The sequence below is a fragment of the Aythya ferina genome (assembly GCF_964211825.1).
Source record: "Aythya ferina genome assembly, chromosome: 1".
NCBI classification, from domain to species: Eukaryota; Metazoa; Chordata; class Aves; order Anseriformes; family Anatidae; genus Aythya; species Aythya ferina.
In genome coordinates this window covers 131539571-131566286 of record NC_140296.1, presented here as the reverse complement: position 1 = coordinate 131566286, position 26716 = coordinate 131539571, and the positions used below count along the sequence as shown (strand labels likewise).

Genomic DNA, 26716 nt, shown 5'->3' with positions numbered 1-26716 from the left:
ATGTTGCTTGAACTTCTCTTGCAAGGCCTCCAGCTGTCTCAGATCATGTTTTGCATCTTTTGATCATTTTCGACTTCCGTTCCCACCCGGTTTTAGAGGAATCCCACAATCAGGATTTCTCCTCCTGGAAGCTAAGTCTCGCTCCGGAGGTTGTTGCCGTAATTTGAACATTTGCAGGTTGTCCCAGAGAGGATGAAGATGGCAGAGATGCTCCAGGTGCTCCACGAGGAGGTGCTCCAGAAGTGCTCCCCCCTGATCCCTCGTATCAGTTAGGAAAAGCAGGCACCCCACAAGCTCCCCTTTCCTCCCCCAGCCCCAAAATTCCCCCTCCCGAGGGATCAGGGCCGCAGCTCTCCCCCCCCTCCCAGCGGCAGCGGCTCGGACCTCTCCCCCCAAACACCTCCAGGCGTGCGACGCCCGGTTTATTTTTAGCCCGTTTTCGTGGCACTGGCAACGTGAAAATGCCATCAGGCTGCCGGGGAAGGAGCTGCACCAGCCTGCAGTGCCGCTTGCTTCCCGGCCGGGAGAGGAGGCTGCAGCCTGCGGCCCCTCTGCGGAGCCCTCCCCGCTCCCGGCCCCTCGTGCAGCCCCTGCGTGAAAAAATCACGAGTCACGCGTGCGTGTGCCCGTGTGTCAGCCCGTCTGTCTGTCTGCCCGTCTGTCTGCCTGCCTGCCTGCGTGCTGCTGCCATTTCCCGGCGGGCACCTCCCCGCCCGCCGCCCCCCCCGCACGGCCCGGGCCCCGCACGTTGCGGCACGGCCGGGGGGAGCGGGGGGCACGGGGGGCAGCGACACGAGCACACGGGCCCCGGGGGGGCGCGGGGCGGTGGCGGGGGGAGGTCGGGTCACGTTGGCGGCCCTGTGCGCGGCGTGAGGAGGGATTATGTGCGGCGGGGGGGGGATGGCAGCAGCGATGGGGACAGGGGAAAGGCACGCTTGAAAAGGGAAAATAACAGAAGTGTAAATAATAAAAAATGAAATAAAAGGAAATAAAAATAATAAAATAAAATTAAAATTAAAAAATCAAATCAAATCAAATCAAATAATAAAATAAAATAATAAAATAATGCAAGAAAACAATGCAATGCAATAAAATAATGCGATAAAATAAAATAATGCAATAAAAACAAAACCCTCCAAAATTAAAAAAAAAAAAAAAAACAAAAACAAACAAAAAAAAAACACATTAAAACATCAAAACGCAGGGCCGAAGCGCGGCGGCAGAGGCGCGCAGGGGAAGCCGGCCTCTCGCAGGGCGGCCCCGGGGGCCGGCGGCGGGGACCCCCCCCCGTCCCTTCCTTTCCCCTCCCCTCCGCAGCCCGCCGGGGGCTCCCCCCTCCCCGCCCCCCCTTCCCCGGGCCCCGCCCCAGGCCCCGCCCCCCCCGCCCGCCCGGCGCGCGCCGCACGTGAGCCGGGTGCGGGGCTGGCTGGCGGCGCGCGTGCCCCGCGGGCTGGCTGGGCTCGGCGCGGCGCGGCGGGCGTGTGAGCGGCCAGCGGGAGCGAGGCGGGCAAGGGGAGCGGCGGAGGCAGCGGGGGGGGCAGAGCCGTGCCGAGCCGAGCCGAGCCGAGCCGAGCCGTGCTGTCGCATACTTTGGCCGCTGCACGGGAGAGCGGGGCCGGAGGCTGCATGTGCACAGAGCCACCCGCGGATCTGCAGGGACCGCTCGCAGCATCCCACGGCTTCGACCGAGAGCAGCGACGAGACAGCGGCCGCCGCCAGCCATGGACGAAGGAATCCCCCGCCTGCCCGAGCGGCAGCTGCTGGAGCACAGGGATTTTCTGGGGTAAGGCGCCGGCACGCTGCCTCCCGGCTCGGCTCGGCGCGGCTCCCGCGGGACGCGCTGCAGGGCGCCGGGGGCAGAGCCGGCCGCCGCGCCCGGCTCCGCTCGCCCGGTCGGGGTCTCTGTCTCCCGCCGCCGCCGCAGGACCTTTGTGTTTTTCTGCAGGCTGGACTATCCGTCCCTGTACATGTGCAAGCCCAAAAGAGGCATGAAGAGGGACGAGAGCAAGGTAAGAGGAAGTTTTCCGGGGCTGCCCAAATTTCTCGGCGCGGCTTCGCCCCCCGGAGCATCCCCGCCGCCGGCGCTTGCCACTGTCCCCGGGGGGGCGGCGGAGGCCGGCATGACACTTGTTTTGCTTTCGGTCGGCGTGCCCCTACCGCCCGGCTTCTCCGGGTTTTGCTCCCTAGGAGACATACAAGCTGCCGCACAGGCTGATAGAGAAGAAGAGGCGAGACAGGATTAACGAGTGCATCGCCCAGCTGAAGGACCTGCTGCCCGAGCATCTGAAGCTGACGGTGAGGAGTGGGACTGCCCCTGCGTGGGGTGTGGGTGGGGTGCGGGCACCCCGACCCTCAGCCCGGGGACCGCCGTCCCTGAGCCGTGGGCACACCACAGGCTGTCAAGCTGACGCCTCCCCCCTCTGTCCCTGCAGACGCTGGGACACCTGGAGAAAGCAGTGGTGCTGGAGCTGACTTTGAAACACCTGAAGGCGCTGACGGCCTTGACGGAGCAGCAGCACCAGAAGATCGTCGCCTTGCAGAGCGGTAAGTGGGCCCTGGGGGGAGGCACAGAGCCGGGTGGCCCAGGACGAGCAAACACCATCTCCTCTTGGCTTTCCCCGCAGGGGAGCGGTCCATGAAGTCTCCCGTGCAGGCCGACCTGGATGCTTTCCACTCGGGCTTCCAGACGTGCGCCAAGGAAGTGCTGCAGTACCTCTCCCGCTTCGAGAGCTGGACCCCCCGCGAGCAGCGATGCGCCCAGCTCCTCGGCCACCTGCACTCCATCTCCTCGCAGTTCCTTGCCGGCCCCCAGCTCCTGTCCCCGCCGCCGGGCCCCCTCACCAAGGGATCCTCCTCCTCCTCCTCTTCTTCCTCCCCGCCCGCCCCCCCCTGCCACAAGCCGGAGGGCCAGGCTAACTGCGTGCCCGTCATCCAGCGGACTCACGCCGCCGAGCTCAGCGCCGAGACCGACACGGACACGGACAGCGGCTACGGCGGCGAGGCCGAGGGGCGCTGCGAGCGGGGCCAAGCACCGGCTGCGGGGGCGCCGGGGGCGCTGCCCGGCCTGGCCATCAAGCAGGAGCCGTCGGGGGACGAGGCGCCCCCCGCGCCCAAGCGCCTGAAGCCGGACCGCGGCGGCAGCCCCCTGCCCGTCCCGCAGGGGCTGGCTGCGAGGGGCGCCGAGGCCGCGGCGGCGGCGCTGGTGAGACCCGAGGCCGCGCTGCTGGGCTCGCTGATGGCCCTGGGGGCGGGCGGCGCCGGCGGGGGGCCCTTCGGACAGCCGGCTGCCCCCTTCTGCCTGCCCTTCTACTTCATATCGCCCTCCGCCGCCGCCGCCTACATGCAGCCCTTCCTGGATAAAGGCAGCCTGGAGAAGTATCTCTACCCCGCCGCCCCCATCCCGCTCCTCTACCCCGGCATCCCGGCGCAGGCGGCCGCCGCCGCCGCCGCCGCCGCCGCCGCCGCCTCCTTCCCCTGCCTCTCGTCGGTGCTCGGCCCCGCCGAGAAGGCGGCGGCCACCGCCGGGCTGTCCCCGGCGCCCCACCTCCCGCACCCCTTCGCCGCCGCCGAGCCCGCCGACGAGCCCGAGCCCGCCGCCGACGAGGGGCCCTGAGCCGCCGCCGCCGGGCCGGGACCCGCGGCCCCGGGCACTGGAGGGCGGGGGGCGGCTGCGAGGGGTCGCCGGGGCCGGGCCGAGCCGGGCCGGGTCGGGGGAGGCGGCTCCGGGAGCGGGAGCAGGGCCCGGGAGCGGGGAATCGGCCGCCCCCCCTTCCCGGGAGTCCTCGGCTCCCGCAGCGGACCGCCGAGGATAAAATTTGCTACTCAGTATTTTTGTAATGTTTGGCTTTATAAATGCGTAAATATGTTAAGGAGGAAAACAAAACAACAACAACAAAAAAAAAACCACAATACACACAAAAAAGGAAAAAGAAGAAGGAAAGGAAGAAGAATAGTAAGGATACTCTTTTCTCTCTCTCTCTCTCTCTCTCTCTCTCTCTCTCTCTCTCTCTCTAAGGTAACTTAAATGTTGCACCTTATCATGAGTGGGTTCGTACAGTGTCCCTGGGCACCACTGAGGAACTTGCGGGAGACCTGGGTGGGCTCAGGGTGAGGGCGGAGGGGCGGCGAGGCAAGGGAAGGAAGGGGAGACCCCGGCGCCTGTGGTAGCACTTTATTGGGGAGCGGCCCGTGGTCAGATGAACCCTGAGCCCCAACCTGCAGTGCCTTGAGCACCCGGGGATGCTGCGAGGTTTTGGCTCCAGCGAGTTGTGGGTGTGCAAGGGAAGGAGGGTCAGACCCGTTATGTAACCTTGTGTTTACTTTTTTTTTGGCTAAGGTATACAGGTGTGGCAAGTGCGTTTGTTCTCACCCCATCTTTATTTATGTTCCTGAGAGATTTTTCCCCCTAACCTTGCTGTATAAAATGAATGTTTCTGCACTGAACTACGAAAAGAACCCCCCCGTCCACTGCCCCCCCGAGAAAACACAGAACAATTCATCAGCCTGAATGCATTTTATCCTAAATTGTGAATGGCACAAACTGAAGGCTGTAGGTAAACCCCTTGCTTTGCATTCAGAGGCGATCAGCCCACGGGGGACAAATTTCTTGTATGGGTTCTCTCCTCATCCCATTCTCAAATGTTGCTATTTCCCTTTCTGGAGACAAACCAGACGCCAGATAATCACACAGATAAAGCTTTTATAATAAGGCTTAAACCAAGACCTTGCCTAGATATTTTTAGTTTGTTGCCAAGGTAGCACTGTGAGAAATCTCACTTGAATGTTATGTAAGAGGTGAGACACAACAGTCTGACTTGGAGTGAATAAGTATCCTGGGTCTGTTAGTCAGTTTGGTGCATTTGCTGCTGCTGTTGCTACTGTTTGCCTCAAACGCTGTGTTTAAACAACGTTAAAAAAATCTTACTAGCCTACAGAGTGGCTGTATGTAAATAGTTGTTAATACATCCAATTAATGATGTCTGACATGCTATTTTTGTAGGGAGAAAATATGTGTTAATGATATTTTGAGTTAAATATCTTTTGGGAGGATTTGCTGAAAAAGTTGCACTTTTGTTACGATGCTTATGCTTGATACAAGCTTATGCTGTCTTAAATTATTAAAAAAAATAAATCCTGTCTGCAAGAAACCAGCTGTTTTAGAACAGTTTAGTATGTGATATATTAGAAATCAATCTTTATATTCAGTATTTTCCAGCACTCCATGAATTCTATTATCTAAATATTTCCACACTATTTTGTGATTAAAAAAAAATTCTTACTAAGGAATAAAAACTTTAATACACAAAATGGGGTTGTCTACTAATTAAAAATCTCATGATAATACCTAATAATGGGCACACTGAGCTTCAAAACGCATCATTGCGTGGCTTATGATAATCATTTAATGCCTCTTCACATTTTTAAGCTGGGTTTCAATTTGCTTGGCTTCCTTTAACTACTAACTTCAGCAAACTCTCAGAATCGCACGTTACACTAAGCAACATTTAAATCATGCACGTGGAACACGTATTTCTTACTGGTGTTTACTTTCTTCCCCTCTTGCAAAATATTAATTGTGTCTTTTAAAATTAATATTTTACACTTCTGGTGCTGGGTGTAAGCTTTGTTTACCAAGAGCAAATGTTACAATTCACGTGACAATCTAATGGCACGAGCATCATGAACTCTGGAGGAATGATGCATGTTCCTGCTTGGAAAGCACCAAGGAAAACTGAACATTTGGGTTGGGGGGGTTGGAGGGCAGTAGGGGGAATAGAGTAGTGGAAACAGGCAGGTAATTCATAGCATGGAAATGCAGCACTCCAAAGACTGACTTACACAGATTTGATATCTGAGCCGCTTATCACATTCTCTTTCAAAAATTCTTCTTATTCCAGGGAAATAAAATTAAGAAAACCCTCAAACGGTAGCCAATGTTTATGTAAGAGAGAAATATAAAGGAAGTGTTTCGCGCTCCCTCTACTGGTTCTTCAACACCAATGACTCTGTACTCACGGCCGTGCTGACAATGAATGAAGCTGGAGCACAAATGTCACAGAAAACTCCAAGACTTGTCCAGATTCCAGCAGTCCTCTGAAATGCAGGAGAAAATAATGACCGTGGTGAAAAATAAGCTCTCTTTTCTAAACTATTCAAACGCGATTGTTAAGAAACAGGTATATGCCTTTTTTTGTGTGTGTAGAAACTATAATGAAATTAATTCCTACTAGAAAAAGATATAGAAAGGCTCTCTGCAGATGTGCATTTTCCATCAAGTGGTGGCAACAGGCCAAAGGCTGCTGCGATACATCCCTACAGCTGTTGAAGTCAGCTATTTGCGGGCTGAACTCAAAGGTTATCAAAGGTAATGGAAAAACCTGCCACTGACCACAGTTGTCTTTGGATCCTGCTCTGTGCCCTGGATTATCACAGGAGTGAACGTGAACGAGGTGCAGCTCTTCAACTCCATAACTCACCAACTTTGACCTGCATACTTAAACAGCTTAATTCTTGTTACTTTATGCAGGGATGAATGCACTTACATGCTCCGGCTCCTCGCAGCAGGGAGGGAATCGGCCTTACCAAGTATGAGGTCCTTCCCGCCATTTTATTATATTCACAGAAACAGTGGAGCCACCAGCACCTCTGGAAAAAAAGGGAAAAAAAAAAAAAAAAAAAAAGCAACAAGAAACCTGTACCCCTCATGAACAACTTGGAAAAAAAAAAGGATGGGGGGGAAGGAGGAGAGAAAAAAAAAAGAAAAAAACCTGTACCCCTCATGAACAACATGGATGGTTTGAAACCTGGATGCAGACCAGGCTGTATGTCTTTTTCATATTTCCAGCCTTTGGGAATATGAATCAGTTTAGATTTCATTGGGCTATAAACCAAGATCCTTATAGGGTTTTACCAATTTCAGTATTTACCATGTACAATAACAGGAAAGCTTATTTTTATTAGCCCTGGAATCAAGCATCCCAAATGACTTCACGCCAAGTTACAGTGTCAATAGTGTCTATTAAATTTTATTACATAAAACATAAAGACAAATATGTGTTCAGATAATAGCAATGCCCAACAAAAGCAAACAGTTTTTTTTTAAAGAAAGGGGGGGAGTTGTAATTGAGACTGATAATCAACAGCTGCTGGAGGCAAAAGGCAAATGACAAGAGGGACCCTAAGAGTCAGCTTCAATTATTCAACTCCAGGCTTCCTCAGTTCCCTTTGGAGCCTAAGTCAAACTGTACGTTTCACATTTTCTCAGAGTTAAAAACAAAACAACAATGAAAAAAAACACACACACACACACCAAAAAAAAAAAAAAAAAGGACAACAGCCTGACAGAATTTAATATACATTCACTTCTGTGCAAGTATTAATGCTTGTTATTTCCTACACACTTTCTGTAACTCTGCCATATATGGAGCAACTCTCAGCTGTGCTTCCCGAGTGCTCAGAGCTCAGAGTGCAGGACTGGGTGCTGCATTTATTGCATACACTTGGGTACGTGCTGTATTATTTCTCATAAGCCACAAGATAAAGGCTTTAATCTGGTAAATGTATTTTCTTAAGCAATAAACTTTGAAAACAGCTCTTATTTATCCAGTATATTATAGTGGCATGAAAGGTTCCATTTTAGTGTGTTAAACAAACACAGTTGAGATTGTTAAGCCAATGGAAGGTAGTATCATGCAACTCCCACTAAAGGCAATGAAAGTTTTATTTGGAAAGATTACAGTTATGGAACTCAAATTGACTATCAGCTCTGTTTAAGAAAGGCCTGACCTACCAATTAAGTCAACGTGAGTCTTTTTCTCAAGTGTATTGGGCTTTGGAGTAGGTCCTAAGTCTCTGTTTTGGGGCTCTTTTCTTTGTTTGTTTAATTTTCACTTCTAGTCAGGGCAAACTGAATGGCTTCAACATCTAGCAAGCCTAGGGACTGCGTGCACTGCATTTCAGCACTGGTAAATTTATAGTCTGTGGGTCTCACAATGTATTTCCTTTCCTCCTCGAACATCAGCTCCTGGAGTCACATGATCTCTGCCTTCATTTGAGAAGTTTCCTGCCTGCTACTAGCATAAATGAACTTGAAAGTGTGACCTTAAAGAAAACAAGTAACAAAAACACCATGTTTTCTTTTTTACTCCATAGAAAAACACTTGGCTTTTTTAGAGCCATCTTCACTCAAGAAAGCGTTAATCTCTATTTACTGTCTCTGCTCATGCTGCAGTCTCTGTAGCTTGCTGCAAAACAGCCCAGAGAAGCCGGGGCCTTCACCTGCCACTCACAGCAGCCATGCAAGCCCTGGACATGTGTGGGCCAGAAAGAACTGCTGCTGTCACCTCACTCTCTGCACCCTTTCCATGGCTACAGGTCTCCAGGGCTGTCAGTCTGTCAGGAACACTGAACTCACTGCAGCCTTGATTACGGCTGTGCCGCAGGCTGCACGGAGCCGCCCTGCCCTGGGTTGAGCAGCGGAGCCCATTCTGTCTCACTGCACTCACGGAGCACCCAGCAGCACCGCACCTGCTGCTGCTGCCCTTCCCTGGGCCACGAGCGTGACTCCTACTGGAATGGCACTCCTGCTGTGCCCCACAGGAGGCAGGTGATGCCTGGCACAGGCGAGAAGACATGCCCTTGTGCCTCCCAGAAAGCAGGCACTGTGACTTCAGGCTGCTCTCTAGGGCCATGGGGCTGGGAACAGCTCTTTCTCCAGTATCCACAGAGACTTGCCTTTTTATTTATTTGTTTGTTAATTCATTTTTATTACGTATTTTTAAAGCTCAGCTTCCCTGTCCCCGTTTATCTTGGTTTAGTCTAAAAGCGGGTGCACGGGATATCACTTGCCTCTACAGATTTTTGACTTCAGCCGAGATCTAGGATCAAATTAGAAACGCAGACTTGCTCTTCATTAGAAACACATCCACATTCCTTTCCCCCTCGCACTTTTTCACAGTGAGGTGCTTGATCTAACAGAAGCTGCACAACACAGACTAGCGCAAATCTTGGATGAGTGCTTTGGGAACTGGTCCCCTCAATCCTCTGGTATCAGCAGTTCCCTGCGTACAGACATCTGCTGGGCAGTGCTGCCTGTGTGATTGTATGATTGCAGCCCAGCAGCCAGTAAAGGGAAGCATCTCCTAGCTGCATCTCTGCTTGTCTTTCTCTCAAAGCTCAAAGGTGAGGCTAGCTCTCACTCCAAAATACTTCTATCCAGAGCAAAACCTGGAGAACCAGTTACCAAAAAAGAAAACCTTGTGGTCACATTACTCTCACAACTGAGCAATTTCTGAAGAACGACTTCAGAGCTATGTAAATATGGCACCCCCTTACTCAGCAGAAAATTGGCTCCCCAAGTGCATTTGGAGTCATATCTGCACTACAGAGCCAACTGATCTGACAGATGCTGAAGTGGATTCGATTCTCACTGCAGTCTATCAACAAAATTTCTACGGCTCCAGCCCTGCTGTTAGCTGACAGCAGGCAAGCACCAAGCCTAGCTTACACATAACATTGTTTGTAAAGAAGCAAATCTACACAGGAACAGCAGTCAGCCTAGCTACGGTGTGAGGGGCTTCACACCTGGTGACAGCTTACTGCAGCGACCCGAGGCCCCGGGTGCGTGGTGTTAGCGTCACCCCCATCAGTATTTCCCTGGCAGAGATCAGCACTGCCAGCACAGCCCATGGTACCGCACCTCAGCGTCCAGCTGCAGGACCAGCTTTTTCCCCTGGCTGTACCCAGGCCAGCGCGGAACAGCCTCTCCAGCAGTGAGGCGGCCAGAGGCGCACAAACAGCGCTTTCACCGGCAGCGAGAGCTCCAAACGCACTTGCAAGACCGGCAGCCACGGACACAGAAAGCCTTTATTCAGTATTTCTTTCGTTTACGTTCAAGCCGAGCTCGTCTGTTCCTCACGCGACGGGCAGCCCCTCGCAGGGCGGGACCCCGAGGCGCCGCCTCACGCGGCCGGCGAGGCCCCGGCCCCGGCCCCGGCCCCCCCCCCCGCCATCGCCTCACACCCGCCGCACTCCGGGCGCGCAACTGCCGCAACCGCCGCTCACGCGCGCGCCCACGCGAGCGCCGCGCACGCTGCCCGGCACGTGCGGGCGGGGCCGCGCGGGGGGCGGGGCCGCGGCGGTTCCTCTGGCAACGGCGCCCGTTGGGGGCGTTGGGCGGCGCCGGGCGTGTCCTCAGTTATCATGGCGGCGGCGGCGACATCTCCCCGATCCTCTTTTATTAGCTGGGGCGCTAGTAAACTAATCAGGGAACAGTTCGGGCAGAGGCCATTTTTCAAGTAATAATGTTGTTACTGTGAAGGTCTATGGATGTAAGCAGAGTCCGCAGGGGAAGGCAAGAGCTTTTATTAGCACAGCTGATGCAAGTAAAAAACAAACAACAATGACAGACCAGACGGGCTTGCAGGCACAGCAGCCTTTCTTTGGCTCCACAAAACGACTTGAGCACCAGTAGTGCTTATCCCCCAAGTAGCATCTGCTGCGCATGTTGGATACCTGAACTTTATTCAGATGCTGCTAGCCTTCCCTACCATACCTGATGCATATGCAGTTCTTCCATTTACGTCTGTTCCCAAGGTGTACCTCGGAAAGCTGGAGGTCTTTGGCACCCTCTGGACCCTTGTGCTGCACTGAGCAGGGAACACACTAGCACAGCCTCAGCAGCTCTCCTGGTTTGTTTTCTGCTGCAGCCAAGGGGCTTTGATCAGCCATCAGTCCTGGTCACAGCATAACCCTGCTGCTGCTTACATGGCATAGCCCAGAGGCAGGAGCTGCCTGGGACAGAATTCACTACAGACAATGGGACCAGAAGAGAGCAGTACAAACCAGTTAATAGGACACATCTGTGCCCCTGCCCTCTCCGGGCCTCGACGAGTATCACTGCCTCCTAGTCAGAACCCAGCCCCAAAGCCTTTCACAGAGGTATATGCACAAATCAGCATGTTTTCAGTAGCTGAAAGAGATACACTCCTTTACTTCAAAGCTGTCAGCAGTGGCAGCACTCACCAGGTGGCAGGGAGGCTGTGCTGGAGGCACCTGTAGGACAACACGATAATTAGAAGATAATGCAGTCACCTGACAGGAGAAACCTAGATTCCTGCCTTGTTTGTGCATTTTACGTTACAAGCCCAGTAGAAACAAACAAATAATGGATGTTTACAAGACCTGGGGTATGAACTGGCACTCTGGTTTCCTCTTAGCCCAGATTTAATACCCTAATCAATAGGCTAAAGCTATTTCTCAGTACGTGTCTGCTTAATTATTCAGTGCAAACGAGGACAAGATCCACAAGAGAGATGAAATGCAGTTGTCTGAGAACTGCTTTGAACCAGGGCCTTCCCCCAGGATGTGGGATATGCAGGGACGAACCTCCTTGGAGGAAGAACATTCTATCCAAATCACCTACTGAAAGAGAAATGTTATAGTTCCCAAACTTTTATTTAAATGCAAGGCTATGCCTCTTCCAGCTGCAGCTTTATGAGAGAAGAATGGTGCCCTCTGTTGTTCTAGAGAGAAGCTGCTATGATTTAGGGGACTGAAAGCATGAATGTGGTTGCTTTTTCCAGTTCTACAGAATCTTACAGATGCTCTGGTTTTGGCATACACACAGTTTGCTGGGTCTGAAAACTAAATTAACTATACACAAGACTTTAGTTTCCAGAGTGAAGTCAGGAAGGAGACATCTGTAGAGGGGAATGTACCGACACAATGAGTAGGGAAAACCGGTTTAATATCAGGCTGCTTAAAAAGTAGAAAATACATGTGGAATAGACAGGAACTGCTTATTACAGGTGGTACACAGGCAACTAAAGAAGATGGGAACATGTGTGGGCAAGGATCAGAGTGAAAGCTGCCTGTGCATCCTTCAACAGCTGGGAGAGGAGTTACTATCGTCTAACAAGCTGCTGTCATCAGACGATGTTTGTGGGCACTCCTAGTCCATCAGTAAAGAAAAATGCATGTGTAAACACGGGTTGTTTGTGTTCCGGGCACAACACTGGGAAGGTGTATGTTTGGACTGCAGAACTGAGAAATAAGAAAGTGAAGATCTACCACCCGTCTGCCTGCAAAACACGAAGCAGCTATACAAAATGCCTAACACAGCTGGTCAGGGGTGCAAATTCCAGTTCTGTAAATTACAATGTAAGTACAGTTATTTTAAATGACCTTCGAGAGTAATCCGTATACCATGTCCCAGGAGCTATCTATGGGATGCATGCTCCCATCAGTGTCCTGCCAGGCCTCGAAGGCATTCCCAAGAGTCTAGCTGTTTCCTGCAATTGCTGAGCATGCTGAGTCTGCAATAACTGTTTTAGAAATACATTGTAATGTCTTGGGTTTGCCTGGGTTTAGTGACTCCATGGCCATACATTCAAAGGAGTAGAGGGCAATTCATGCGTCCATCAAAGTCAGTGACAAGGTACAACATCACTTTTGTTGTACTTGGAGATCATCTGTATCTTTTTGCTGAAACAAAGCTGCCTGGTCTGGAGCAGTGTGCTGGTGGCTGAGGGCTACCCTAGCCTTTTCCCTAGTGGGTACAGTCACACTGTTTACACTTGTACAAGCCTGTAAAGGGCTTCCCTTTAATGGAAGAGACCTGTAAAGGGCTCTTCCATTTCCATAGATGTTACCTGTGAATCCATGTGACAATGCCATCAAGATGGATGCTGCCTCTTTTGACTGAAGGCACCACTGCATTGTGAGTCTTGAGTTTCTGGCTGGGACAGAAGGAGCAGAGGAACAGAAAGACAGGTCAGAACCACTGCCCCATCACTTGTCACAACAGCACGCTGAGAACAGGAAACCTTTTTTTGCTTCTGATCGGTCCCTGTTACCAACAGCATGAACCAGGTGCAACTGTGATTCAGCCATGCAATTAAGAACTGCAGCAGGAACAGCCCTGTGAAACGCTCATTTTTTTTTTTGACATGTAGTTTCAAACCACTGTAGATCCTGGGGTGTCTTGAAATCAAAATATAGTTATGCCATGCACAGTTGTTGCTTCTGTTACAGGAACAAAATAAATGGGTAATTACAATTTGCTCTTTTTGGATTTGCTGCATGGCTTTCCTACCAAAGTAGGCAACTTGTGTATGCAAGAGAAAGCAGTTAGCTAGGTACAGTTACCTGAAAAAGTAGAAATCAGTCAAATTTTTATCCCCAGTTGCAGCTGCCCCAGAACTGCATCACCCAGATGGAGTTCCTTTTACAGTTACATTTTCACCTTCTGGTTTTAATCAGACATGGGAGCCATGAAATGCAGCGCACCCATCTGTTGTGCATCAGAGAGTGTATGCATTTCCTATATGAGCCAAAAGGAGACAGAATGATGATAGGAAGTTTTCACTTGCTCTTAGTTCAGGATCTAAGAATATTTTACCTCTTGAAGCTGAAAAAGTGGTGGAGGTAACTGAAGTCTTGATGATCTGCACTACAAGAAAACACAAACCTGATACTTTATAACAAAATAATAGTTTCACCTCCCTGAGCCTTAATAACCCAATCTGACAAGAGCAATAATAGTGTCTAGTGACTGACTACATGCACATGTATGTGTGTGCTCATATATAACAGACCTTCTTTCTTGGGACTTTTAGACTGTGTTCCAACAGTGAATGAAGATGCATCAAACATGTAGTTTCACTAGGTATTTACACTTCTCAGGCTACTGGGCCGTTGTGCATGTGCTTGCATCACGTGAAATATGTGGTTGTCTGCATTATTGCATGCCTGGGATAGACTAAGTCCATTTTTCTATCAAAGGAGAGATTTTCATAGAAGGAGGTGCTTCCAGCTGTACACTTTCTGAGGTGACTGTGGACAAAGGTAGCAGCAAGAACTTATTGAGCAGGATATGACATAAAGTGCCGTGGGGCTGATTACTCATTGCTTTGTCAAACACCTGTGGCTCACTAACTATAACGTAAGTGGATCAGATGGCAGTTCCTTAAAATGATCTTTAATCTCAGAACTGAGCAGAAGGGTTAAGTCTTTGTACTGAGCCTCGTTGAAGGTTGCTCATTCTTTACAGGTCTCCAGAGTAAGGGCAGCTCGACAGCTTGTTGAAGATTTTTTGGGGAAGTGCTTTCAGAAAACACATCAGAATCAAAAAACAACCCCCAAAAAGGCAGCCTTTTTGTACCATGTAACTCTTGTGCACTTTCCCTCTTCAGCCACTATAATACCAAAGGACACCTAGGTTTCTACAGACAATCATGAAATGGCAGCCTGTCACAGGGGATTACTAGTTGCTTGTACGTTCCTAGAACATCAGCAGGCCTGTGAAAATACTGGAACTTTTAGGACCAGCGAGCAAATCTACGCCTGCTCAGTCAATCATTTCTATTGATTAGCTACAACACACGTGCAAGTAGCACTTGGGAAAGGAGTTAGGCTGCCTCTTGTAATAGCATTGTTTTGGAAGAAGAATCAGTTGAACTAAAGTTGAAATAAGAGTTTTTGTTTGTTTGTTATTCTTTTACTTGCCTTTCCTTTGTATCCCTTTAGAAAAAAAAAATCAGTTTAAAGCTAAACAAGAATTCAACTTCAGAAAACCCCAGCTTCCCTCATCACACCTGCATCTTGCTCTTACTCTAAAGTAAAACCAACTCAGAGTGACTTTTTGTCATTCTCTGGGTACAATGAAAAAATATACTTTACTGCAATACTATCGAGATGGCACAGCCACGATCAGGACCACACTGGGCTAAGTACTGTTTGCCAAACAAATAGGAAACAAGACACCATTCCCCACAGGGCTTGCGGTATATATAGACAAAGTCAAAGGGGATGAAGCAGTATTATCTCAAGCTTACAGCTGGGGGACTCCAATCCAGAGGGATTATAGTAGCTTGCCCAAGGTCACACACAGGAAATCTGTGGCAGAGCTGTAAAGCGAAACAAGAGCTTCCCAGTCCCAGGCACAATATAATTTCAGAGACGGAATGCTTCAGCCCATGTCTGTACTGAAGGTTTTAGAAGGGCCTGAGCTCGCATCACAGAGACTGTGGGAACTGCATCAGCCACACGCATGCTGCAACACGGGCAGCTCTTTATAAGTATTATTGTGTCCTTCCTGCAAGAATGCATTTAAAGGTGGCATGTTGTGTATTTTACGATTCCCTATTGTGTGCTGTATGCCCAGAAAAGCTGCTTTGCAACATGGCTTTGTGACTGTGCTGTTCCAGGCATGTCAGCATGTGCTGCTGCCCTCTCGTGTAGACCTTGCTGTAATTGCAGTGATCTGACAGAGTCAAAGGGGGCACAACTATCTGGTGCCCTGCATCTCGTGTAGCCTTTTACACCAACGCACAGCTAACGGACACTGCTACCTTTCTCGTTCAGCTGTGTCAGTGTCTCATCCATGCTGGTTTTGTTCATGAGACAAGCTACATGACAATGGAGAATCGAGGTCATAGTCTTGGTAACCATGATGCAGATCGGCTAGGTCAAGATAACAGTTAAGACAACGTTACAGCAACAAAGCATGGTAAAAGGTCAGCCAGTGTTCTTGGGTTTCTCATCAGCTTTCCAGAAGGGCACTTCTATCTCACTGATCAAAGTTCACCTCAGGTTGATCCTGACTGCTAAAATCAAATAATCTTTTCTCACACATAACATTTAATCAAAAGGAGGTTGGTACACCTGATAAAAAGGGTGTATCGTTGCAGGTTGTGACAGGTACAAATTTATGAGAAGCTTCATGGGCAGCAACAAAGACATTCCAGTTATTCCCCATTTAAAGGCTGGCCTGCGTTTTATTTTAGCAACTGTCACTGCCTCTAAAGCTGGATGATACCCTTCACTTTCTATTACACAGGTAGTGAAAGGGGCTGCAGGGCAAGTAACTGGGTTACAGCTGTTGGTGCACATCTACCCCTCTCTACTTTTCTGTTTACCAGAAGCCTTCCTTTTTAAAATACCTAGGCAGCTAATTATTGGCAAAAGGGTTTTTGTTTGTTTTTAAGCAGACCATTCATATGCCCAGCTGGAACTGTTCTGAAGATTTTTCTTCAAACTTGCATTCATTAAAAAGAAACTTTTATTCCATCCACCTTGATCCAGGATTGAATATTAGTAATTTTATGTTGCATTTTCACACTAGACCTCCCAATTACTGTCTTCTTTTTTCCTGCTGCAGAGGGGTAAAGCAAGACAAAGTGCATAGCCAAATCAACAGACACAAAATAGCACATACAAAAATACACACAGAAGGGGGAAAACATAGCTGGAACTAGCATCAATTTATAGCTGAAGCATAGCATCAATTCCATATTTTGCAGTAACAGCTTAAATGAAAGCATGCTGTTGGGGAATGAGCCATAATGTATGCAACTAATAATGTGATTAAATGAGACGGGGGTGTGGGATATAGCTTATAACTGTTACAGGCCAAATACCATTCATCTGTGTATTACTGTTCAGGAACCTGTCCCGTTGAGTGAACTTCACGTTGTTTCCATAACTTTGCTTTTCCTTGATATACCTGTGACTTAGAGGACTGGAAACTGAAAGGTCATACATACTTAACTCATGTGGACCCAAGCAAAATCTAGAGACTGACACCCAACTGGCGACTCTTGCAGCTGAAGATCCCTTCTGGTGTAGCTGCCTTTCACCATTCAACCTCTGGATGACTAAACTAAACAGGTCACTCTGATGACCTCTCCCACAGCATAACAGAATGCAGAGATTCCTGCCGCCCTTCCACAGCCAGGGATTCAGATCAGAAAAGCATCTCCATAAAATAAAAACAAACACAATTTATTTTGCAAGAGAGGTGGACATCTCTTTTAGGCATGAGTCACTGCAGAGCTTATCACACACACAGGAGAGAAACACCAGGGCTGTGTGTACAACAACGAGGAAGTTTCTTGCCCCAGGGGACATGGACAGACCCACCAGAAGCAGCACATGGACACTGGCAGTGGCTGAGCTGATCAGACAGGTGGTAAGGGTGCTCAGTTAAGTTCATCACCTCTGCTTGCATCAAGTTCCTCGCTGCACTACCGCATTCTGAAGAGGCTCTTTCAAGTCACCCACCTGGCAGTTGCTCACACTTAACAAATCAAAGCCACTGGCTGGTGACCTGGCAGAACACAGACAAGGAATGCGTTGCAAAGGAGGGACACGGTGCACAGCATACCCACCTGGAAAAATCAAACAAATCAGAGCAGCTGAGACTGCCTCCATCCAGTATTTCTGGAGAAAGTGAATGATGAAACAGTGGCTGACCTAGAAATTACCATTAGCTACAATACCAAAGGTAGCAAATACATCATTTTCAAGAAAGGCAATAATGGGGACTGTCGCTTATTGTGTCGTAATTCAGACACTAGAGAAGTTAGTTGAAACAATCATTAAAAATCAGGTTTATAAGGAAATACTACCTAGCTGACAAGGGTGCAACAAGCAGAACCCAGAATGGCTTTTAAATGAAATGGACCATTGATCTGGTCTGGTTTTGCAACTCATTAGGGGTCCAGTTACACTAAGCTAGTTAGTGCTGCAGCAGTCATGCACAAATAGATCACTTTGTTCTATAAAGGAAAGCAAAAGATCAGAACCATTAGCTGTGCCACTGACTCTGCTGAGGGTGCTGGGAAACCTTGGTTACCACAGAAAGCAGGCAGTTGACTTGGACAGATGCAGAAAAGGGCATCTTTCAGGAACAGAGGTCCTCTACAACCTACATGGTCCTTCCAATACGAATGCCACTTGCTAGGGTTTCAGTAAAGCTCATGGCATTGCCTTACTGCCTGTCCACAGTGCTACTACTGTTAGCTCAGCAAATGAGATTAGGTTCCAGCTGGTTTAGGAAAAGATGGTTGGTAGGATATTAGACTACGGACTTATATATGGATAGCTTAAATAACAATTCCCTGGCTGTGATGAGTTCCTTGCCTTGATCAACAAAAATAAACTCAAGGGATCTTCACAGGCTCTGGTGTCTTCAGCACAAGAATTCAGCCTGAACCCAGCCTTCAGTTCCTTGTTCAAAGCTTGATTTCTTCCTGCTGAAGCATGTGTGCACCTTTTTTTTGTGTGTGCATGTATGTTTTTTTTTTCTTTTCTGTGAAGATTCTGTCTGTTCAATTCCTCTCCTTGATCATCTCCAAAGAAACCCCTGCCTCTCTGCTTTAAAAGTTAAACTTCGCCTGAGTTGCAGACCAATTCTATCATTTTGGGATGAATATTAATCTTAGTAATAGCTCCTCATGTGAAAACAAGCTCCTCCATCTCTTCCAGTTCCCAGGCAGCATTTATACTGAAAATATAGTTTGTGCACACTTTCTGATGAAGGCCTCATGCTGACCATCTGCGTGTCCCTTGCCCCCAAGTAAATTGCCATCTGGGAGCATTCAGCACCCTAATGCTCAACATAAGGCCATTTCTGGAAGCATTTGAGGTCTGGACATCACCTTTTTCTTTGATGGACACAGTTCCAGTAGCCATACGCGAGATGTCTGCGAGATGTATAGTGCAATTCCAGCAAACCATGAACTGTAAAGACCCAAAGTTTCAGAGGGGAATTTATTGTATGGGAGCATATTCAATATCTTTCATCAACCGTTCATGAGAATAATCAAAAATAGAAGCTTTTATAAATGACAAAATATAGTTACACATAGTACAGATTTTCATCCTGCACTGAAGCAGAGCAGTAATCAAATGCTCATTTATGTTTTCACAGTTAATTGGCATTGCTTCTCAATGTTAAAGCTTCAGCAACTCAAGTCGTCCAGTTAGAGACCCATTAGTTTCACTGGGTGACCATATTCGTGAAGGTGAATGTTATTCTCTGCATTTTGATACCCTCTACTAAATACAGTGGCCATACTTGAACCGTCTCAGAACCCTCTGCCCATCTCAGAACTCTTTGAATTTTCAGAGGTACCTTCAGAGGTACTGGCTATGCTTGAAATGAGACATCTTTGCTGCAACATAAAGATTTTTCCATCAGAACACACTTTTAGGCCCAGTTCAGAAACACATCTATGGAATTCTCAAGAATGTGGTCAAGCCATATTTGGTTCAAAGGGCCCCAGATCTTTACAACCACATCTACTCGCTGTGTCCCTCATAAGCACTGCACACTAGTCACAGAATTTCTAGGTTGGAAGAGACCTCAAGATCATCGAGTCCAATCTCTACCTAACGCTAACAATCCCCACTAAACCATATCCCTAAGCTCTACGTCTAAACGTCTTTTAAAGACTTCCAGGGATGGTGACTCCACCACTTCCCTGGGCAGCCTGTTCCAGTGTCTAACAACCCTTTCGGTAAAGAAGTTCTTCCTAACACCTAACCTAAAACTCCCCTGGCGGGAGTTTTACGATGCATTACATACTCCTGGCAGGAGTAGTACAATGCATTAGCCAGTATTTGGTCACACATGTAAGTTGCTTGCAAGATGGCAAAGGATTCGAACATTCTTCAGCACTTCATCTACTCAAGGCCTAAATGCATTCACTGCATGCATGTATTTATGTATATACCACACACACATACCCTCAACCATTCCCACAACATTATTGCAACAATTCTTCGCTGGTATAACAGTTTATATAACAAGTTTCACTTCTTTAGCTTTATATAAACATATAAAATAGGTCTGAAGAGAGCTAGAACAGCTTTCAATTAGTCACTATATCAGCATTGAAAGCTTTATTTTGAAAACTTTAAGCAGCAATACTGAATAAATAGACAGAATGATTGTTTTGTCATCTCCATACAACTGATGGCCTTCATCCAAAACATTAAAATACTGTAGCAAATAGAATAAACATGCATGTTTCAATGTTCTTAAAAAAAAAAAAAAAAAAAAAAAAGTGTAATATAAAAGTAACACTTTAACACTTATTTTAATACAGTACAGACTATTAGAGACTATTTTCTGGAAAAAATATCTGAATACAGTTTTGTTATTTACATGGATCATTAAGGCCCAATTCACTCAAGTTAATGCACATCAGGAATTTATATGCTTCAAGATAACTCTCTAAAAATGACAAGATCAATATTTTGCTCATACTCATATGATCCCAGTTCACTAAAATAATGCAATACTCTTCACAATAAAAAGAAGGCAATTAGTGCCCCAAGAGGAGACTTATTTCACTAAACGATCTTTTCCCTCTTACTTCACAATTAAAACATGTTTGCATATTGCTAATGCTAGTGATAGGTCTCTTGCTGAAGAACTTTCTTCCAACTTGCTAGGGTTTAGAAAAGCAAGTAATCTCAAAGCTATCAGCATTTTCAGAAGCAATTCAGGCACTTGGGAACCTAAGTCCCACTGAAAGGTAATGGGAGGCAGGTTCCTGGCTCACTTTTCAAAGTGGGACTTGCATTTCTCCGTTGCTTGGGCATTTAGGATGTTTACCTCAGCCTTACCCTATGGGCTTGCCAAACAGTCACTCTCCCCTTTTTCCCCCAACAACATAGCATCACCAGTGAAAATAAACTGTATCCTCACAGATGAGAGAGGTAACAGTTAATTATCATTAGTAATAAATTACAGGAGTTTTCCATATAAATTCCCTGTGCACTGGAAAATAGTGCTTGTGTATTCAACTATTTAAAGCAAACAAAAGAACTATCATGCTGGCCAGTACATAATATGGCACTTGTTAGAATTAACATGTGTAGCTTCCTTTTTGCTAATGCCCCATGAGGAGGTTTGAAACACTTCTGAAAATGAAATTTTCTATTTTTGTAAAGAAAGAATGAGGTTCTGTAGTTGATTAGAAGCAAAACTCTTACCACCATAATGTGAGGAAATTTTATAACTGTAATACATTATTCAATTCACATTTAATGCAAGGGCATGCCATTTCTTTTTGGTTTATTTACAGAGAGGGTGCAAATGCTACAAACTTTAACCTGGGTGAAATTTAATAAGCAACAGGAGGGGGGGAAGAAGGGGGCATGAATTTGTCACTGTCTCACAAATGTTCAGATACGAACGCCTCTACTTACCCACAACAACAGTGGTTGAAACTGTAAACGTTTTCTAGATCACCTTAACATATGCTAAAGCCCTGATATGGAGGGTCCACTCAATGATGCAGTGGTCCCTCCTGAGCCAGCTCCAGGCTGGCCCTTCTGTCAAACGGCTGCTGCAATCAGCAGATACCTTTAAAAAAAAAAAAAATTAAATGGGAAAATCCTTCCTAGGTTCTATTACGAAGCTGTAACTCAAGACTTCCAAAGCTGCTCCTCCCCTTCCTTTAAATCCTTTTCCTCTTCTCTCCAACCTAAAGAACAACCTGGCAGAAAAAGAGGGCAGCTTTTATGATCCAAGAGTTCAATAACTTCAAACTGGTATCTGTGGGAGACGGACCAGTTACTTAAAGTATGACACAAGCACTAGCTGGGTAAGTACACTAATCTGCCTTAAAATTGCTTCATCTCAGTACAAGGCTGAGATTGCAACAGGCTTTTCCTTGTGTCCCCCTGTGCCCCCATGCAGCATAATTCGGGCCAGACTTTGCAAGGTGCTGAGTGCCTCAGTTCTCTAATGTCAAGAGGAGGTGCTGAAGATGCAAGATATCCACTGGAGACGGCCATTTTTTTTCTGTAAATTGAACCCAGAATGTAAGGCATATATGCTCAAGTACCTTGGACAGATATCGTCCCCAAACTACGTATATTTTACACTTTTTTAATATATATATATTTATATATATATATACACATTCTCTTTTTCATACAAAGTTATGGGCACAGTAAACATGAGCACAGAATTGTGATAACTAACAGTAAAATCTGTGAGCACTGCAAAGATTACTCGGGTAGGAACATCTCATTTTCCAGTTACTCACAAGGAAAAAAAAGAGACCTGATAATTTAACCATTAAAAATTCAGAGTCCATTTGGAAAGGTCCTTTATATATTCACAGCCTTATCTGTTGCTGTTAGTCTAAATACAGCAGCATTTTTAGAATATATGATGCTATTAATAAGTGGAAAGGAAAAATGCATTAAACACTCAGGAGTCCTTCATCTACTATATCTTATAAAGCTTCCATTTGTTGCTATGACTAGGACTTTCCTTTTTTTTGTTGTTTCTTTTTCTTTTAAAAAAAGTTCCTTTTTTAAAGCCCCCCCTTCAAAAAAAAAAAAAAAAAAAAGGAAATTTAAATTAACATTTATCTGCACATCAGTAAATTGACACAAGAGGATGCTAGGAGTTTAAAATTCTTCAGCATTTTCTATGGCAAAAAGCTGGGAGTTTCCTACCAGTGGTAAAATCCTCACCTAACAAAAGGCATCAGGAGTTTTGTCATTTTGCCACCCACTGAAGTCTGGGGTTACCCTTTGCATTTATGTGCTGGGGACCTAAGTATTAAATACTGCAGTGAACATACTGTGAGTCCTGTCATGTCAAGGTGAACTCAAATGTGTGGATGATAGTTTGAGTTCCTACTAAAACAGCAATCCAAATGCAACTAGGTAAGGCCCACCCATTCTCTGACTCATCCACAAGGCTGTAGCCTCCTAATGTATATCAAGTGTCTCACTGATGCCAGAAACTCTCTCTGGAAACTTGGTGTGCACACTCTCAATCAATGTCAAGGCCTATAACCAACGTGCTACTTGGTAGTATCTTTCTTTCTGCACAGAAGCCATTTTGTCAAAAACTTTGCTTAGCTTTGATTGCATTATAGTGACATCAAGATGTAATATTATCACTTTTTTTGTTGTTGTTGTTAAAATAAAAAAATCCAGATTTCCAAATTTCCTTCTTGTAAGCTTCATGATCTATAACTGACTAAGTAGAAATACATCTTTCAAAGGGGCTAAAGCCTACCATTTATTCCTGGGGACCTGGAATGAAATCCTGGCCCTGCTCAAGTCAGTAGAAGCTCTGCTATTCACTTCACAGGACTCTGCCAGATTTCTTCCCTCCACAAAACTTGAGTGAATTCTGGAAAGCTGGAAGAGGATGCTCATTTGTGTTGTTTTGTTTTCTCTCCTCCAACAGCAAGATTTATTGCAAAACAAGAACACTGTAATGGCTAGTGGTAAAAATAAAGTACAAAATCACACACAGTGAAAGCCTCCTACTCTCTTTTGGTGAGATAAATGAAGACAATTTCTTACTTGTTCTTTTCTCAAAAGGCATATACAATGTGGCAAAATATTTCAAATATACATTCTATATAATAAAATATCATCTAACTAGTGCATCCTCAATCATATGCTGTAAATATTCTTACCAAGCCAAGGTTTAAATTCCACAAGTCTTTTTAACACTAGGTGCTTCATTCAAGGCAGACTCAACAGCAAGTAAATCGCACAGACTCACTTTTCAAGCCTTAAAAGGTAGCAATGGATGGAACAGGACACACGACCCACAACAGAAATTAACAAAGTCAGTGGTGAGAAACCATCTTAAATTTCAGCACTCAAAACAACTCTCTGCATTGCAAGTTGTTGTACTTGATCAAATGGTGGATGTTTGTACACGCAAGTTAAAGTCACCTTGTCAGACGGATGTACAACCATACATGATTATTCACAAGTTAAAAATAAAAAAATATAAAAGGTCAACATTCACACGTCCATTGATTAAATGGAATAAATTAAACCTCAGATCAGCTGCATACATGGTTTCCTTCACCCTCAGTCTTTTATTTATGCCTATACATGGAATAACACTTTCCCGAACACTTCTGAAGTAGCAAAAACAAATGAAGGTTTTTGCACTCTAGCTGTGTGACAGCAAGTTCATTGTTGCCAATTAAGAATTGAGACAGTTCCTGTCTCTTTAGCATCAGTGCACAGGGTATGGCTCCAAGTGGTATGTTGGAGGAAGAAAAAAAACACATGGTGGCTTAACAGAAAAAAGCTTCTTCCATTCATCATTGGCAGAATAAAACAAAAAAGTGTATCTTGTCCAGGGTACCTTGCTAGGTCCTCTCCAGAAGAGGTATATACTGTCATACGTAAATGCCCTCCGGGTTAAAACCAGACGACAAGGGATTCTGCAGAATCCGAAGGTTACTGGGGAGCTGCCTCGACGAGCCAGGGCGCTTCAATGACCCAGACTGAAATGTTGGCTCTGCACAAGAAAGACAGCAATTAGAAAAGTCATCATCAAGAGCAGCATCCGTAGAACACCTGTCTTCTTCCTGCTTAGTTGTGCAGTTAGTGCAGGTTAGAAAAAGAATACCACACACACCAAAAAACCCAAATACCTGACTAGGAAGCGATGAGATCTGAGGTGCACACTTCCCACTCATTTCAAAATAGAGGTATATCTACTCAATATAATTACCCTTCCACAAGGAACACATACACATGCAGTACATTTATGTAGCAATGTGCAGAAAGAGCTTGTACCTGTACATAAACTCAACGCTTCCTGCACACTTGAAAGAGAAACTTCATACTCTTCAAGTGCTGATGTTTAAGGCCTGGTTGTTTTGTCTCCTCTTCCCACCTTCTTACCCTACCAATGCCTTTTGGTTTGAAAGTTTACAGCTAAAGGGAATGCTGAGACAAACAGGTCTCTGTAAGCAGACCACTAGATAAGGCACAACACAGCAGAGGCTGAGCCACAGCAAAGAAGTTTCTGCTTGTGCCAGTTCTTGCATGCATTTAAAGTGCTCCCATGTTCCTGAGCAGAAAATTCTGAATTCAGCTGTGGGCATATGCAGAATGCACTGATCTCACCGCGGGCAAAGTCAGTCTGTACGTGCTGTAACAGCCATCTGTGCAGGACTTCTGGGTGCCTGACCGCCCAGCTGGGTTAGATCCTATTCCCATGCAGCTGCTGTCTAGGATTTCTTGAGATCCAGATGCATTCCTTTTTCTAAACTGACAACATAACCCCCAAGAAGAGGAAGAAACCAGATGACGAGCAATGTCAGACATGCAACCACCCTACGTGCCTGCTTACGTGCCTGCAGCCACGTTGGCCATATTTGAGAGATAATGGCCTAACACACTACAGATAGGACAAACACAGGCTTAGGCACAGTAGGAGAGAAGCTACCAACATACTGTGCTGTATTTATAGCTTTCTAAACCCTTGAAATTAGGAGAAATATTTCACACCATTCTCCATTAATATTTTGCTAGCTTCTTTGCTAACCAAGCGTACACTTGATGTGTGAGGACTAGCAGTAATGCAGCAGGTACACGTGTTGTCATCCCCTTCTCCCTCCCACCAAAACCATTCTGAGCATTGCACCTCTCTCGAGCTCCACATGTGGGGCCTCCACCTCAATGGGGTCTGCAGGCAGCACCGTGACCTTCGTTCCTGTTTGCTGGATAAACTGTTGGAGATTGACCTGTCGCAGCTCCTTTGTCAGTTGCTCCAGTTCTTGTTCCCTGTCCTGCCAGGAAAGAGAAAATATCTGCTGAGCAGCAGCAAGCAAAAAGCAGCATTTCAAGACTGTTTGCAATTGGACAACATGCAGTTCCTCCTTTCAATGAGAAAACTTCTGTGTGTGTTTTATGTTTTGTTTTTTTTTAAATTCAAATGCAAATGAAAGCATTGAAAGCTGTTTTACTCTTGCAATTTAGAAAGCAAGTCAATGCTCACTACTACTTCTTACTTGGGGTTACTAGTGGCCTATTTATATTGCTTTTTGAATGACTAGTGGATGTTTCTTATCACCTCAGAAAAGCAAATAAAAGTGTGGGGAAAAAAAAAGAGCAAGCTCTGCCGAAAGTGCCCATCACAACATGGATAGCTCATTTAGCTCTTCTGTTCCTAAAAAGAGAATACTTCCTCTCTCTTCTTGTCCTTTGCATTTTCTACGCTGAGTGTAAATTCTGATGGACAAAACTGTCTCACTCTGCTAGAAACCCTAGCAGAGTGAGGCCAAATCCTGGCTAGTTGTCCAACCCTGCACAAGTACGAAGGATGATTATTTAGGCTCTCCTTCAATGCTTTGTAATTCTTGGAATGATATGCAGCACCTACAGCTCCAACAGATGATGATAGTCTTGCAGTAGGATTTTTCTTCCACCCCAGACCCAGCTTCATTAGCAGAAGGCTGCATGGGGATGCCTTCAACAGCCAGGATGGGCTTTGCCTAACTGGCCACACAAGTGATGGGCTAGCTAGCCAGGCAGCACATCCACAGGCATTTCCATTCAGTGAATACTGCTGCACTCCCAAAATACTGTTTTGGTGACACAGGGAGGTTGGGTCACCCTTATTTTCTCTAATTATCTGGTGTAAGCAGAATTATATGTGAAATTACACAAGGACTGGGGGAGAAAAGCTTTGTGGATCTGTTGTAGAAATAGTCCCAGACAGCCCTTATTCACTTCAATCTTGCATCATGGTTGCAATTTAATTCTACAGTTAGGAAGAAAATTGACCAAAGTGATCTGATATTTAAATTAGGACTTTGCAAGTGTCAATGGCTTTGTCACTGATGCGTTTTTGCCTGAAAGGTTCAATCAACGCAGATTGTGTGGTTGGTCCCAACTCTGAGCTACACTTGCTTCCATTCATTTGCTATAAGCTTTCAGAGGAACTGGACTGAGAAATGGGATCAGGCCATCTCCAAACTTTAGGATAATTTTACAGAAAAATTCTTCAATTTATTTTAGACCTACAACTGGGCACTTAGGAGACAAAAAAAAATCTCACTTGTCTTTAATTACTACAAGGCTAATTCTGCAGTGCCACATTTTATGAGGTTGGAACAAAGTTGCCACTGAAGAGAAT

General features: G+C 46.3%; 2 protein-coding genes across 6 annotated transcripts in view; one reads left to right on the top strand and one right to left on the bottom strand.

Moving 5' to 3' along the window:
- Window positions 1-1469: 1469 nt before the first annotated feature.
- Window positions 1470-9948, top strand: BHLHE41 (basic helix-loop-helix family member e41). 2 transcript variants are annotated; one of them, XR_014688434.1, is made up of 6 exons: window positions 1470-1783; window positions 1946-2009; window positions 2188-2295; window positions 2433-2544; window positions 2625-3952; window positions 5898-9948. XR_014688434.1 is itself a non-coding variant. In XM_084506129.1 (5 exons), exons 1-5 carry the CDS (start codon window positions 1722-1724, stop codon window positions 3611-3613), a joined length of 1335 nt encoding a protein of 444 aa, XP_084362255.1. In that variant the 5' UTR covers window positions 1470-1721; the 3' UTR covers window positions 3614-5307. The 2 variants fall into 2 exon arrangements, 1 of the variants encoding a protein (XP_084362255.1); XM_084506129.1 differs by lacking the exon at window positions 5898-9948 and having other exon boundaries at window positions 2625-5307.
- Window positions 9949-19671: 9723 nt separating this feature from the next.
- The window catches only part of RASSF8 (Ras association domain family member 8), an 87947-nt gene continuing 80902 nt past the window's right edge, over window positions 19672-26716 (bottom strand). For all 4 annotated transcript variants that reach the window (XM_084506132.1, XM_084506130.1, XM_084506131.1 and 1 more), the window contains 2 exons: window positions 25223-25367; window positions 19672-24088 (listed from right to left, as the gene is read on the bottom strand). In XM_084506132.1, coding sequence (XP_084362258.1) covers window positions 23967-24088; window positions 25223-25367 — 267 coding nt within the window. In that variant the 3' untranslated portion in view covers window positions 19672-23966. The remainder of the gene's footprint in view (window positions 24089-25222; window positions 25368-26716) is intronic.